Genomic DNA, 16508 nt, shown 5'->3' with positions numbered 1-16508 from the left:
TATATGAATGGCCAGATGAACATATGCGACTAACATATGTGACGTGCTGGTCATTTTGTAAACATCAGACCTATCTTACCAAAGAAAACCTGCCAATTCCTTCCGGTCTTTTTATATACATCGCCAAATTCTGATCAGGCTGTTATCAAATAATATAATTAGGAATTAATCCAAAAAAAATTATCAAATGCGCTCCTGAAAATGCAGGCAATATTGAATTGACGTTTCATTCAGTGAGAGTGAGATATATAACACAGCACACTGGTATACATCGCTCTAACGCTATCAATCAAATATATCGTTGAATGACATTTTTATACCAAATGAGAAGTATCATCAAATGTACATGATCTGAAATTGTCTTAAATTTATCATGCACCACCAAGCGAAACACCATTAAGGAAATTCATAAAACTCCTCGTGTATCTTGAAGAAGTGTTCTTTTTTAATGAGGCAATTCTAATTTTAGTAATATATTTCAGATGTTCTGCTGGAGTTAAAGAACCTAGCAATGGGGTATAATGATGTTATAATGAATCGAATTTTGGAGATTCTATGACTAAACAGCTATAATAGGCACCTACATTGTTTACAATTTAATAATTTGCGGAGAAAACACAAACACATGTGTCAAAATATTTTCATCAAACTTATAAGCAGCGATCACACGAGACAATTTGGCCCGGGTCCGCTGCTCTCATTAATCCATTAATCCAACATCCCATAACAGATGAGACATGGCGACATTTCTATTCACTGGAAAATGTCTGCTACGTTTCTCGTCAATGACTATTATTACCGTACTGACGTCACTGTACACAGCTTTTACTATGTTCTCTCGAAAGCATTTAACGTGACGTCGAAAACTTCTTACCCAGGAGACTAACGGTGAATTGAATTGAAATAATTGTCGAGCGACATGAAAATTCCCTCGCCGCTCTACGCAGCACCCGAACTGACTTGCGGAAATATTGTTGATAACGTTTCAAATTTACAACCAATTTGTTTATGGGATATGTGTATATTAATCATTGGATTAGAATGAAAATCAACAATGTCATTGTTTAAAAAAATATTGTATTCGCATTTTAACTTTTAACTTAATCACTTACTCAGTCTTCATTCTTGTATGAATGTCCTGTAAATTTATTCTGTACACCGTACGCTTGATGGCTAATAGTATTTAGCTGAAGCGTTTCTCGAAATATATATGTACACTTCTATTCAAGAACTTTTTATCTTTGGCTGAATTTATTGTGGGATTTCTCTCGCTTGTTCTTACATGGAAATTTTGTATTTTCTGGTCTTTAAAATAAAATTTGATACACAGCCGCGTTCACACTTCCTTTTCAAAATGGTCTAAATTTGGCCCATTCCAATTTAAAACGGAGCAAGCGTTCTCACTAGCATAAAGTCCGTTCCAAATTGGCCCATTCCATGTTAGAAAGTCATCAAGCTGATTAATATAGTTTTCGAATTTAATATAATTTCATATTGCCCACTCAGATTTGGACCATTTGGAATTTGGCCTGTTCCACGTACGCACCCATTTAACACGGTCAAACTAGTGGTAGTGTGATAGACCTATGAAATGAACTAGTAAAATCTACCCACAGCGGAGGCAAAATTGAAAAATTTAGAAAAGCACCTCCTTTTGAAATGATGACATTTTTCGTGGTCGATGCTAGAAATCATATATTCATGTAATTCATTAGTATTGCTCGGACACAGGTTGATAAACTAGTCAACACAGTATGAAACTATCTGCCAGTAATAGTTTAGAAATTCAAACTAGTATTGAAAATCTAAAGGTCACATCTGTCTGAATTCGCTTGGACTATTTGAGATTCCTTGAGTGCCTGCACATCTGAAAATGTCAAACATGTCAAGAAAATGATACCCGACATCAATGTATCATATGAAGATATAAATAACATTCCGAATCATTGAAGGCCCCGGACATCAATCAGCCCAACCATCGAAGCAGAACATCTCATGGCAATTTTACGCCAAATATAACACAATTATTAATATTTTCCAGATAATGGTTATTTCCTGATTGCCTCATCATTAAACGAATTGCAGAGAAAACTGACTGCTAATTACATATTAATCATGGTCAAATTGATAAATCATTTGCGCCTGAAAGCCAGATGCCAGGTCCAGGTAAACCTGTGAAATCTTCAACTGAAGAAAATCATCTGCATAGTCGATAAATTCACCTACAATGAATTCAATTATGTCATCTACTACTCTTTGATTCTTTGCAGGCGAGATGTGAAAGTCAATTTGATGAAAATGCTCTGGACATGAGGAATTAGCTTTCGCATTGATAATGTCGCGATATTTAAAAATTCATGATTTGCGCAAAGGCCAGGCAGTTTTAATCAGGTTTCAAAACTGCAACCGTTGTCATGGTAATGCTAGGCAAGCATAACTCGCTTTCTCCTCTTTCATGTTTGTGTCCCAGTAGAGTTCATTCTGATGAAGCAGAATTTCATCATGCTAGCAAATTAAAACACTCCGTGAATAGTGGACTAGTTGAAGGATTAATACGTCCCCTCGATTGTTTTATTGGTCCAATAGCCAAGATGTTAGCCACGATCACACAAGCGTTTTGGCCCGGAACTGTTCACATGGGTGCCTAAATGGGGCCATGTCTGTTTGGCCCAGGTGAAATTTGGAAATTTCAGACCAAGCCCAAGCCAAATTCTAGCACGGATCAAATTATTGCATATGAATTGCAACTAGTTCCAGAAGTGACTCACTTCACTTCGTTTAAGCATTGTTTAGTATCGAGTGAGTGGTCTACGTGTAAGCATACTCTCTAATTAGACATGGGCCAAAATTGGGCCAAATTTGACTTGGGCCTGATCTGTGCCAATTTGGCATCCGTGTGATTGCAGCTGTTAGGTCTAGGATCAAACGCTCTAAACCCCAGTTTAAGGTGACGAAAACTCGAGTTTCCAAGCTCGATGTCATTGATTCAATATGGCACAAATTAAGCAAACTGCCGAATTGGGCATGCATAAGAGAACAACAAAAATCTGTTACCCTTTGACACTAGAGACAACGCGCAATAAGTACAGACAGCTGTCGTTATCAACTTAACTGATATCTAAAACCGATTAACAGTGCAGATCAATACTGTTATAGCTGATTGTTTATGCTTGATTATTTCCTGAAACTCTGGTGTGATAATCGTATGAAAAGATCCGCTGGGACCCTAATACACAGCCCCCTAACACTGAATTCAATTAGCTGACACAGTTTACAGTATGGAAACTCCGTGCCCGTTTCCTGACCAAAATAATATTCCCCATGCGGAGGTCTTTTTCGATGAATCGATGAGGATCGATGCCGCCCAAAACGCAAATTCAGATATGGAAACTAGAATTCGATCACGTCAGACGTAATTTTTAATAAAAAATATGCGATCAGAATTTTAGATAGGGCATGCTTATTCATATTTGCAATACATACTACATACACGCAATGTGTATGAATACAGTCTCTTATGTTAGAATCTAATTAACACATATTACAGAAAGAGAATCAATAATCAGAACTAATTATCACTATTCAATGAAATGTTATCGACAATTCGGAGAAAATGAGCCTTGCATTACCAATGTGATATGAAAAAACTGTTATTATGCGCGGAATACTTCGTGTGGCTGTAATTTTGCAATGACTTCCAGCCTATGCGTTCACTACGGCAGTCCGCTGCGAAAATCTCAATTAGCAAGAAGCGTTCTCCCAAACAGTAGTTCTAAAGACTACCATCCAGTGTCCTAACCTTGTCCTTACAGGGATATTTGGGAACTATGCCATTGTTGCCGTTATGGCACTATGTCTTTCAAATATGTAGTACCAGAGCATGGAGAGATTACTGCGAACTAGACATTACCGAATTCCAGACATCCTTTGACATTCAGCTCATGCTGTCATGCAAAGTTAATTTTATCTTAACATGGTGGTTCGCAGTTTTCCCCATTGTGCATTTTAATCCGATAGTCGAGTCAAAATCAGAAATCGACGCATGAGTCTCGAAGTGACGCGAGTTCATCGATTTTATAATTATCGGGCTTCGAACAATATGTTTGCTAATTAAAATTGTGCATCCTTTCTCTTTGCTCTTTAAGCCACGCGTGTTAGGGCCACGTTATTATCATATTTCAACAGCAATACTTCAGGGAAATTCATACATTACGTCTGCTGAAGTCGGTTGCCTGGTAACATAACCATTAATGGATCATAAACTAGAGAGATAGCGATGAGGAATAATGATGACCAGTACGACGCAACGCGATATAGCTTCATGAAATATCAACAACGGTAGTTCGGGAACCTACGGAACTGGCAAAACAAACATCGTTAATGGTGTCCCATAGTACGGGTTTACCACTGAGGAATCGAGACAGATCACTCATTAATTCAAGAAATAGAATCAAGCTAATATATTTGATTATGATCGTTTTTACACTTTAGGTGTATCTTAAAATGTAGGCCATTATTTGCTACCACGATGAAAATATAGTATCTAAAGTACACAAATTCTTAGAATACTTTCGTTGAAACAGTTTCTCGTCCACTTAAATATGTCTCACCGCTACTTATATGCGGTGAAATATTTTGATACTCGCAGCTTCGAAACATCGGAAAAGTTTTGCATGCCACCTAACACGCGCACGCGCAAACACACTTAAAATAGTTGATTATCAATGAAAACAAAAACACACAACTATAAGATATACAAATATAATAGAAATTATTATATCATATATCAAAAATGATCAAGTAGATGAGGTATGAGAAAAAAATGACATGGCTGGAATTTCTCAGTCGAATGGTTTCCTACCTTTTGTGCTTTTCGTTTGTCGGCCCGTTGGTTTTGATGATATATACGACTAAAATTGGAAACAATGACAGGAACTGGAAGAGCAATTACCAAAACACCACTTAGTGAGCATACACCTCCTACTATTTTACCAGTAATCGTTTTCGGTACCATGTCACCATATCTGTAAAGAAGATATTTTCAAAAGTTATTAGCTACGTCGACACACATGCATTAAGATTATGTAGTTCAATGAGAAGTCCAAAGGCTTTGACACTGCGGCTATGAATATCATCCCCACAGAGGCTCCCGACGCTGTTTAAGTTACCAGGTTGTGTGTTGTTATCGATATAACTGTGTTTGCCCAGGGGTGATCACTGATATGACTGTTTAGTGTTTTTTGGAAAGGAAAAGAATAATGGTCAGCAAATTAAATCGTTTACCCTGCGGATGAATAGCACAATTAATTATTTCGTACATTTTTCTTACATGACATATTAAATAACCTCTGAAATAACCCCTTACTGAATAATGGTTTAATCCCATTCCCTATATGGAGTCTGAAGGTGTTACGGAGCACTCCAAAGCACATAATGGCAGCTTTTTCAACCAGATTTTTGGTCTAGTAAGGACATTCTGCGCGTCCTTCAACGGCCGATAAGATGTTTGTAATTTTTGATAATTTGCAATTTTCATGAAATGAAAAATCTTGATTTCAATTCAAACCACAATTGTTTTTATTCCTGAGCATTTTAGCATCTGCGATCCATGCATGTACTTAAAACTGGTGGAATGCGTTAACAAAATTTTGAGATTTCAGTCACGCGTTTTGCACGATTTCCAATGTAGTAAGTATAGTAATATCTGCAGCTACCTCATAGCCGCAGCTAAAAAGCCGCCATTTTATTTTTCCAGCACTACTACCGCTTTAATGATGCCCTAACATATAACCCAAATTGCAATACTTCTGCCCAACAATGGCTTTCTCGAAATGTCAGTAAGTTTAACGAAAAAGTTAAACTCAAATTTTTGGTTTGATCGTTATTGGCAACATGTTTTAAATGAGGACAATGGTACGAAATTAAGCTCAAACTTTTCATGAAACTGGACCCAGGTCTACATAGAGAATTTCAAATGATGGCAATATGTATTCTACACTGCGGCATTCAATTATGCAAGACATCAATCATGCACAGAATGCTTAAGGCCTTACTTATGAATACAACTTAATATATATATACGGGATGTCCAGGATGAGTCCTAAAATTCAATTTCAAACCAAAAACCTCCCATACTCTCCTTGAAGAACAATTCTGTTGCTGCACATCGTGTAATAAATTGAATTAGGAGCAATTGCTTTTTTCTAATGGCTGAAATTCTGATTGTCGATAAGTTTTTTCCAGGTTCCCAGGATTTATGAAACTATCATCACAAAAACTTGACATTTTGGTAGTTGATCGATAGACTAAAAGATAGATCAATGCCCCCTGGTGACCATATACAAACCCCATTGTCAGGAAAGACTAAAAGTGAACGCAATAGCTCGCTTGGATTTAATGCAGGCGTCAATGAAAAACCTGAGCCCCCAGTGTAAGCCATTCGATATTTCTTCATTCACGAAGCGTAAGGCACTCGACGAGGATTCACATAATAGGGGTTAGTTGCAAGTCAGGCATACTACCATGATAAGATATTAGCCGGTTTTAATACATAGAGGGATTCAACGTAAATTCGACATCATTTTGATCTCCACCATTTGCTGTAGAAGCACTCATTCAATATTTATAGCATTTCATGTGATGACGCCATGTCATCTTAAACATGGGACTGTGTTTCAGACGGTAACGGCATACATTTGTGATTAAATTGGGTTCAAGTCCTGACAACGTCACACTGTCCATTTTTACAAGCACATTTAATCCCCATACGTACAGAGATTCGAGCTAGGTATGAAAATTAACAAAAGGAATATTGTTTCATAAGGGAATCTACTTAAATACTATATAGTACAGCAAAGGATATGATAGACGAACCATATCAAATACCAAATCCTCTTGATTCAAGCCAAGATGATGAAAAAATGAAGCGGATATGAACACATATCATTTAATTAACATATATTCATTTATTTGTCCTGATTTAAATCATGAAGATCTAAAGCAACTTGTTGCTTAGTATATAAGAACTGAACACCCAATGATCCCAGCACCTCTTTCCAGGGAAATATTAGGAAACTACCAATTTTTGTATGCTGCACGAAAACGGTTATAGTGGGATTCGAACCCAATAGCTCATGATAACCTACACATCTAAGTCCTCGAAATTCCAAACAGAAATCAACATCCTCCTAGTTCAATTTCTCGAGTATTTCGAGTTTGAAGATGAGACATCTGGGCGCTCACTTCAAATCCAAGTAAGTTTGGATGAATTTCGGCGGGCCAAAAGGACACGATTTTGGTGGCCCACCTCATCAAATCTTACATCATATGAAAGCCTTGACTATTTACTACAAAATAACACTACTGTCTGTCACACCTGCTCTCCGTGTGACGTTATGGTTCGTATTAACGAAATTCGGTATCATGATGATCTTGGATTTCACCTTGAATTTTCTGAGGAGTAATTGACACTACACCGTTAAATTCCTGAGTGCTAATGGGTTAAAGGGGAAATTAGGAACTAAATGCCCCACAATCCAAGCACATCTTTAAAGGGGAAAATTAGGAACTGAACGCTCCATGATCAAAACATATCTTTACAGGGGGAATGTTAAGCCTGGTGCACACACTAAGCAATTTCCTGATGATCTGTAGGCAATTTTTGTCGCGACAAATTCACTATGATATCACCTCGTGTGTGGTCACTGGCATCTTTTGTCGACACAAAACAATGTAGTCATAATAAAAAATTCATAACGATGCTCAAATAAGTGAAGTTTTTATACATTTTCAAAAGGATCCATATTTGTTACCATACTAATATATTTCAAATAAGAACTTTTAGTGTTGCCAGTTCCTATAGTGCGCTTTATTTCAATAACCAGGCATGGTATTTGGCAAAGGTATTGACCTTACAAATATTGAATATGATGCAGCACTAGATTCAATGCATTTCCTTGTTTTATAACAAAAATATAATGGTTGCTGCATCAATAGCTTAAGTATAAGGGGGGTCTTGGGCAATCCTTAATCATGGTCTCCTTAAATACCAGCTTTGCCTGATTCACCAATATTAGTCATTACATGGTGGATCCAGGCACTCAAATAAAAACTCCATAGATTTACAGCACCTGTCTCAGAGGCAGTTCAAGTTTCTGCTATAGTATCTTCTGGTGATATTAACAATCGCGACAAGATATCTAATATTTATGGAGAGATTCAGAGTAAACAAGTTGCCATCGAATGGCAGCGAGTGAATACGTAATTTCGTATTATTGTCCACGCAGCACTCGAAGCGTCTGCATACAGATCCAGGCATCACACCGTCTCCTAACTCCTACGCCAACCGCAAAATCCTTCAAACTTTCAGACTTATTCAAAACGAAATATGATGCATTGTCAGTTTCTGAATAACGAAAATTTTTAGACGCATTTCATCAAACTGTAACAGCACATTGCAAACACATATCTTTCACCATAACTATGTTTTCAACAGCACTTTTTATATGAATTTGCCCTGATGGTGGATTAAAAGCAAGTACAATGATTGTAAGCATTAATCATTATGTTATATCTAATTCTTATTTGATTGCAGGTTTTTGCTGTGATTGGATTTCCCATGAATAATCAATCTTTATTTTAGTGTTTATCAGTTGTGATCTCAAGTGATTCTAAAGGTTGGCACAACAGCCGCAGCCACCTGGGGTGATAGCAATAATGTCATTTCATCACAGCAATCAATATGGCGTGCATCTGCCTGACTTTTCATACATGTTTATACAGCATAGAATGTGGTTTTCCTTTTACACATCAGCTGCAATCCATTCTTAAATGTCTTTAAGGCGAGCTGCATATCAATTATCATTGTAGCATGAACAACCGAGTTGCATTTAGCATATATATGTATATATATATGGCAAAGGAGAATGAAAGTCATCTAGAAATATCTCATAAACTGCAGGTATAACCAGTCAGGGGAGGATATCTACAACATAGTGTTTGGCGAGGTAAATTTTGGCGGCAACACTCTCAGTATGATCACTAGTCAGGTGACATCTCCAAATATTTTCATGACAATCAGAAGTGATTATACATATTTTTTCTGTTGTTGCAGATCTCAATGTCTTTGGGCCATGCGGTTGGAGAACGTATGCGTTAGCTGCGATCAGACAAGCATTTTTGACCCATACCTAATTTGGCCTGGAACAACTGTTCACACAGGTGCCAAACAGGAAAATTTGGCCCAACCAAAATCATCGAAATTCTAGCATGAGACAAATGATTGCGTTTGAATTGCAATTGGTTCTGGGAATGAATCTCTTTGCTTTGATTGGTATTGTTTAGTATTGCATGAGTGGCTTACATGTGAGCGTGCGCTCTGATTAGACATGTGCCAAATTTGACTCAGGCCTTATCCATTCCAATTTGGCTTGGGCCAAATCGCCTGTGTAATAACAGCTTTTGTCACTGTGTTGTCTGCACCAGAAACTCTTCTCCAGGACCCACAAATCATTTGTGAAAGGGAGGAAATCCGACAGTAGGGTTTGAATGCCATCACACAAAGAATCAATCCCATCGACAAACGATTATTCTCTGCAGTAACAGCTTGAAAAAACATTCAAAAACCGATTAAATTTGTATATACTTACAACAGTTAAATAATGCATTAGGCTATGAATGAAAATACTATTCAAGGCTATTCATATAATGTAACTATAACATAAGCTACCATTATTGCACAAAACCACAGCCAGTTTCACAGAATTATGACCTTATACTAGAACTATACAGTAAACCTTTAAACTAGCTACTAGTGTACAATTGAAATGTAGATAGAATTATCCCCCCCAGGTAAAAATCCCACTGGGTAAAAAATCTCCCAGTGAATATCATTCTCATTGTAAATCTCATCAACATTCTCATGTTGATTATGAAACTTACATGGCAGTAATTCCTTCAATTTCATGCTCAATATGATCGCGGAATACATAATCAAAAATTGGACATAAAATGGACTTTTGAGTGTTTTGCATGATCAAAATTTAAGAATCATGACATATTGCGGGACTTTGAAAAAATAATTCAAATCATCAAATAATCATGACATACTGTTGCATCGTCTTGAGTCAAATTTTGGTACAGGTCAGGATATTATTCAGTTAATCAAAAGTTACTTGAAAGAACGCACCCAAACTGTCATAGTTGAAGGTAAAAGTTCAAGTTCTTAAAGCCTCTGGTATGGTGTTCCACAAGGCTCAGTTTTGGGCCCTATTCTTTTATGTATGTACAGCCTATTGGTGCTATTATCCGATCAGCAAATACTTCATATCATATCTATGCTGACGATGATCAGTTACATAAAGTTGTGAATCCTAGAAACTTAGATGAGGTTTTATCGAGTTTAAATCAAATTAATCAGCTAGTCAAAGTGCTATTCAACTGGATGGCAATTAACAAGCTCAAGGCAAATTCCAGTACAACAGAGTTTTCTGTCATCGGTTCGTCATATTCAAAGAAATATCCTAGATGATAATCTTCATCTTGACATTGATGATTGTGAAATTTTTCCATCACCCAAAATTAAGAATCTTGGTGTAGTATTTGATGAAAACTTTTCTCTTACTGATCATGTTAATAGTTTATGCAGGACTGCACTTTCATTTGTATTCGATTAGTAAGATACGTCATCTACTTGATGACCAGGCCTGTAAATATGCTGTCTCATCTTTAGTTACTTCTCGGCTGGACTATACAAATTCTCTTCTCATTGGAACAAATACAACCCTAATTCATTGTTTGCAGTTAGTCCAAAATAATGCAGCTCGTCTCATTACAAAAACTAAAAAGTTTGACCATATTACTCCAGCTTTAATTAAGCTTCATTGGCTTCCGATTTCTGCCCTTGTTGATTTTAAAATTCTTCTCCTTGTCTATAAGTGTTTGCATGGTCTTGCTCCTGCTTATCTTGAATCACTAGTCACTGTTTATAAGCCTGCACAGGCACTTCGTTCTTGTCAAGACAGAACCCGTCTTATCATTCCTGTCTCAAATCGTTCATTTGGTGACCGTGCCTTCAGTAATGTGAAGTGCTTAGATTATGATTTTAGTTAAGTGCTATTTAAGAAAATAAATTATCATCACTATTATTACAACTCAAACATCTAAACTCAGTCCATACAATTAACCCACTGGCTTATTGAGAGTGGTGATTGGATAATTTTGCTAAGATAAAAACTGAGCAGACAAACTGCAGCAAAACATAACCTCCTAAATCATCAGTTCATTCATGTCTGATATGCACTACCAAATATAACTCTAATTTGATTTTTTTTAACTGAATTTGGGGAATTTTGAACAGGGCGAATTTTTACCTGTTACCTCATGATATCTTTATCAAAAGCTTTACTTAAGCCTAACTAAACTCAGGTTGCACTAAAAATCCGATTGACCTGACTGTCTATGATCGAGCGATCTTATGCGAACTGAATAAGGCTCAACACAGATGGCATAAGATCCAACAAACAAGTCTTGGCGAGATCAACAACTTGACCTAACAATGTGACTTAAGTGTTCTTAAGACCGAATCTCAGACGTTCGGCTTAGGTTGCATCTTAATGCAACCCGAATTACGCTTTACATAAAACTATGTATGACATGACCATTTCATTAGCTACAGTTCTGTATACTTACCGTTTCATTTAGTCAGGTTGCTCCTTAGCAACTTGCTTAGAAGCAACGCCATTGTAAATGAAATGGAAAGTCATATGTTTGTAGTTTTCTACACAGGTCCAACTACATGTACATCAATGAATAAATTAATTTGTGAAAGATGTTGGGATCTAGTTTCCTCGATCCGGGAATAGATAAGATCGAATAATAAGAGCGTAGCCAGATATATATAGCCATCGAATCGACTTTTGCAGGAGAGCATTCGAATCGGACACGAAAAAAACCCATTAATTCCCGTAAAGCCATACCGTTAAAAACAAATTCTTATAATCGATTAACTTGTTATATGTTCATTAAAGCCCCGCGAGCCACGGTGACAGCTTGAACAGACACCTGTAACCGACGTGTACTGCTGATACACGCATACTAACTACACAGTTTGGTAACAACAAAATCTGATCGAGTTTCGCGCAAAATCAATAAATATCAGCGATAAATGAGATGAGATTTATGAGACAGCTTGTGAAGAAAACGCTATTGACAAGAACCGTAATGATGAAAAGTCAGACACATGCAAACAATGGAATTAGACGTGCGCAGTGCTTAAACGCGGAGCCTAGTCTAATACGCTGCAGGAGTCGACTTTTTCCCTGTCGTTGGCAAGGAAAGTCATTATTCTGGCTTGTAGAAGAATCCTTAAAATCTTTTTAAAAAAATACACTCACAGAACAGTACCTAGAACTAAGCCCATTCTATTCTAGGTTCCAGAAGATTTCATTAGAAATTCCATCACGGGACATTAACTAGAAGCTACTGTCTATAACATTAAACCGATAATCTATATTGTGAAATCGACAAAAAAATAAAATAAAGCTCAAACTATAATACCATTAAGTACATAAATTGTACTTAGATGTATGCCCAGTATTTAAAAACCTTTTCTTATGAATACGAAAAATAAATGTAAAAGGTGTTTTTGAAGAGGAATTCCTCTAATTTCTTCGGAATCTATTCAAACACTGGAATTCACTGGCCCGATTAGTTCCGGCATCTTCTGAACTGTTTATCGTATTTCAAACATCGGTGAGCTCACCATCTATAACATCATAGCCTAGCAAACAGCTATAGTGGCTCAGTTAGTAGAGCACACGTCTCTAGGTGTCCTAGACTTTCTGAAGCTATGCAGTTTCACTATTTACCGATAGAAGTTGAGAAGAACAAATTCTATCAACCTATCAAATCAATAGCGGAATCAAGACTATCTAACTGTCTCAAGACTATCTGGTTATTGTATGTTATCTTCAAAAGCTATACTGAAACTGGTTCCCGGCCTGTACCCGGAGGTGTGAAAGCACCTACCCACCATATAGACTACATTTTCCATCACTGATTATCTCACACATTTCAGCAACTTTTTATATGAAATATTCACTTGAATTGACCTGGAAATTCATCTGAAACACTTCAATTTCCAAAATTTTCTTAGTTGAACCCCATCCCGCAAGCATCCTTGCGCCAGCGCTCGCAACCCTCCCCAAAGAAAGGCTGCATACAGGTCTAGGTTCCATATCCGTTCTAAATTGTAATTGTGAATCTCTGCATCACAAGTCATAATAAACTTCTGTAGTATTTACAATATGGAAGTTTCCAGTTTCCAAGCGCCATTTTGAGGCGGTCCCGTGGGTCCCGCATTGTTGGAAAGATTTTCACATTTTTTAGACTAAAACCTTTAGCGCGATTCATTGTAGTCCATCCCCCTTCAAAAATTTAAGTCATGTATCGTTAGAAAGGTGACAATTTCTATTCTCTGATGGTGTTTTATTTTATTTTTCTCGGCTGCATCAATCGGATACAGTTACAGTTTAAAAAATATACGTCACTTTAAGGAAGGCGCCTCAAAAAGATTGGTAATTTTGTGTTATTGACTGTAACTTTTTCATGTTTTGAGATACACTGTAGAACTTTTCATTGAAGATAGAGTTTTATCTGAGGATTTTGTTAATACTACATTGGCAAAAATATCTTCATAGAAATGCGCATGGCCAACGGTTGAGTCAAGCGCACGCGAATGGTTGACCGTCCATTTTCTGCATGCGCGTATTAGCGCAAAATGGCGCCTGGAAACTGGAAACTTCCCTATAATTTATAATGAAAATAAAAGCATTATAAACCCCAACAAATGTAATTTACAATTGAATACTACATACAATATACATTGTACACTGTATACACTATTGAAGGGATCAGTGTACATCAATACCTATTCTTATTAATTCAGCAGTTCTAAAGTTGGATTTTTTTTAACAAATACATCGAAGTTCCTAAAGATATTCAAATCATCACGGTAATACAATCAAAAATAAAATGTAATTCATCACCTTAAACATGGCAGGGTATATCTATCGATTCTAAAAAATTGGAAGTTTTTTAATATGAGGCAAACGTTCAGACCCAATCCTGAATTAAAATAATCTGGTCATTAAATTGTCATCAAGCTGATTAATATAGTTTCATGTTTAATCATGTTTATATTGCCTCAAGTTGATGTATATATAATGGATTATAATGAACCATGAAATCTGCCTCTTGAATGTGCTGGTCACCGAGTGTTTTTGATCGTTTTAAAATGTCCCATAATTTACCACAGATTGCCGTGTCCAAATGTATAATAAACCACAGTCATAAAATGTTTACTTAATAAGTAACAACCACCTGAATAAATAAAAATACTTGTGGCGAAATATGGCAGGACCAGTAATATCTAGAAATGTCTGCACAGACCAATACCCTGTTTCCACAAATGCGGTTCAGATTGAAAGACCTAGTTGTCCGCGGCGTGACTAGACAGATACATGTCAAAATGGTCATCAGTTAGCCATCATAAACTACAAGTGTACAACTAAATACCATACTGAATGGTTGTACCAGGTTTCATCAAAATACAACCAAAGACCTACGAGTTGTCCGTACAACACTACACAGACAGGTTTCAATGGCTGCCAATTCGCCATCTCTGATTTTTTCAGAAAATGAATAGCAGCTGCACAACTAGATATGTAAAAAAATAGTTGTACCAAGTTTCATCAAAATTCAATGGAAGACCAAGTTCTCCGTGCAAGATTTACTACACAGACACGGGGACGGATCCAGGGACCACTGTCGAGGGTAGCACAATTTATAAAAAGGGCATTTTGAAAAAAAGGCATTTGGAAATAAAAAGGACATACTTCAATTAAAAAGGGCATTCTGAAATTTAGAAAATCTGCTCTTTTGCTGCAATTTCCAAGCAATGAAAGTCCTGACACGAAGTGCTTTCAAGCAAATTAACTGCATTGAGATATATTTTCCACGTAATAAAGACAAAATCATGAAGAATTATGTGCTTTTTGTTTAAAATCATCTCCCTCATCTTTTAAAAATGTGTTTTCTACTTTGGGCATGAAAAAAAGGGCACGAGATTTTCGCGATGGTAGCACGTGCCTACGCTGCAACCATCTGAATCCGCACCTGAGACAGGTTAAATTGGCAACTTCTAAAATCTACTGGAAACTTCAGGAACTGAATTTGGCTGAAATTACACCCGAGACCCAGATATAACTATCAATTTGTATAATATAACAAACCGTTCTATAAATTTTGATAAAAAAATGACTCTATAATAACAAAGCTATTCATGAATAAACTATGAATACATCTTTCGCAAACTGCACATGAAAAACAACAGTGTCCCCTTCATGATATAGATATTGCGAATAAATTTGAATAAACATTCTCAATTTTTCAAAATAAAAGGCTTTATCCGTTTTTATGGGTTTGTGACAACACAGATGCTACTGTCAGTACCTGCCAGAGTGAATGTAGAGCGCTATTCATTGATTTTTGCATACAAAAGGTAGGACCAGTTATATAAATGGGTGCAGCCCATTTCCATGTGTATTTACTTTGAGGATGCTCTATAAATATTATCACCGGAAACAACGGGGACCACCCGCAACACCAGCTATCCCACCAGATGGCATGACGAGCACGCAGTCTTAGATTTTTAAAATTTGTTCATTTTCAACGAACTTCGAACTGCAGGTTAGGGTCCTGAATCCATACCTTATCATATGACCTACCAAATATACTTTCAATTCATTTTTCTACTCAGATATCGGTATAGTTTCCATAATGTTTGATCTATTGAAGGGAAAAGTTCATTCATTTCTCAAAGGTTCATCTGTTCATTAGGTTCTCCATTATTCTCAATTCAATCACTGCAATTCAATACTTATTTCACTGAAAAGCAGAACAATAAAATCAGGAGAAAAATAAACAACTCAAAAACGAAAAAAAACAAATTTACAGTCCCGCAGTGACAAGCTCACTATCAAGAGATTTTGACAGAGGCTGATCTAAATTTACTCCCTCTGATACAGGTCTTCCACTGTACATAGTACTGGCTAAAAGTTTTTTATTGAAAATTGTCAATAATTGATAACTTGCGACCGACTTCATTCACCGGTCCGCCCGGTTTGGCTGTCACTCAATATCCTCCTAAGTCTGGGTTGAAGAAGACAGTCATTTAAAATAACTTGTTTATGTTATTCGGTATGAATTACGCGTGTCTTGTATGTTTTTATTCTTAAATTTGTAACTTTATTGAATTTGGGAATTTTATCCCGGAATTTTATATGTAATAAGGATCAATATAGAATTGAATTGAATTGTCACCTACACATGCCATCAGAGAACGCGGAGCCCTATATGACAGCTATGCTATTATAAATTGCTAATCTCAAGAAACCTGCATACCCCTAATATCAAACATATTTTTCTAAAACATTTGAATATTGAAATCA

General features: G+C 36.6%; 1 protein-coding gene and 1 long non-coding RNA gene across 2 annotated transcripts in view; one reads left to right on the top strand and one right to left on the bottom strand.

Annotated features, from left to right (window-relative positions):
- LOC141901875 (potassium voltage-gated channel protein Shal-like) overlaps window positions 1-16508 on the bottom strand; it is an 80262-nt gene that overhangs the window by 43464 nt on the left and 20290 nt on the right. The window contains exon 3 of the mRNA XM_074789414.1: window positions 4862-5024. Coding sequence (XP_074645515.1) covers window positions 4862-5024 — 163 coding nt within the window. The remainder of the gene's footprint in view (window positions 1-4861; window positions 5025-16508) is intronic.
- LOC141901876 (uncharacterized) lies at window positions 7199-10567 on the top strand. The gene is made up of 3 exons (XR_012618867.1): window positions 7199-7253; window positions 8869-9005; window positions 9113-10567. It is a non-coding gene; the product is annotated as an uncharacterized LOC141901876 (long non-coding RNA).

The sequence above is a fragment of the Tubulanus polymorphus genome, chromosome 3 (genome assembly GCF_964204645.1).
Source record: "Tubulanus polymorphus chromosome 3, tnTubPoly1.2, whole genome shotgun sequence".
Classification (NCBI taxonomy): Eukaryota; Metazoa; Nemertea; class Palaeonemertea; order Tubulaniformes; family Tubulanidae; genus Tubulanus; species Tubulanus polymorphus.
The sequence above is the reverse complement of the archived record's forward strand: the minus strand, read 5'-3'. Positions and strand labels throughout refer to the sequence as shown.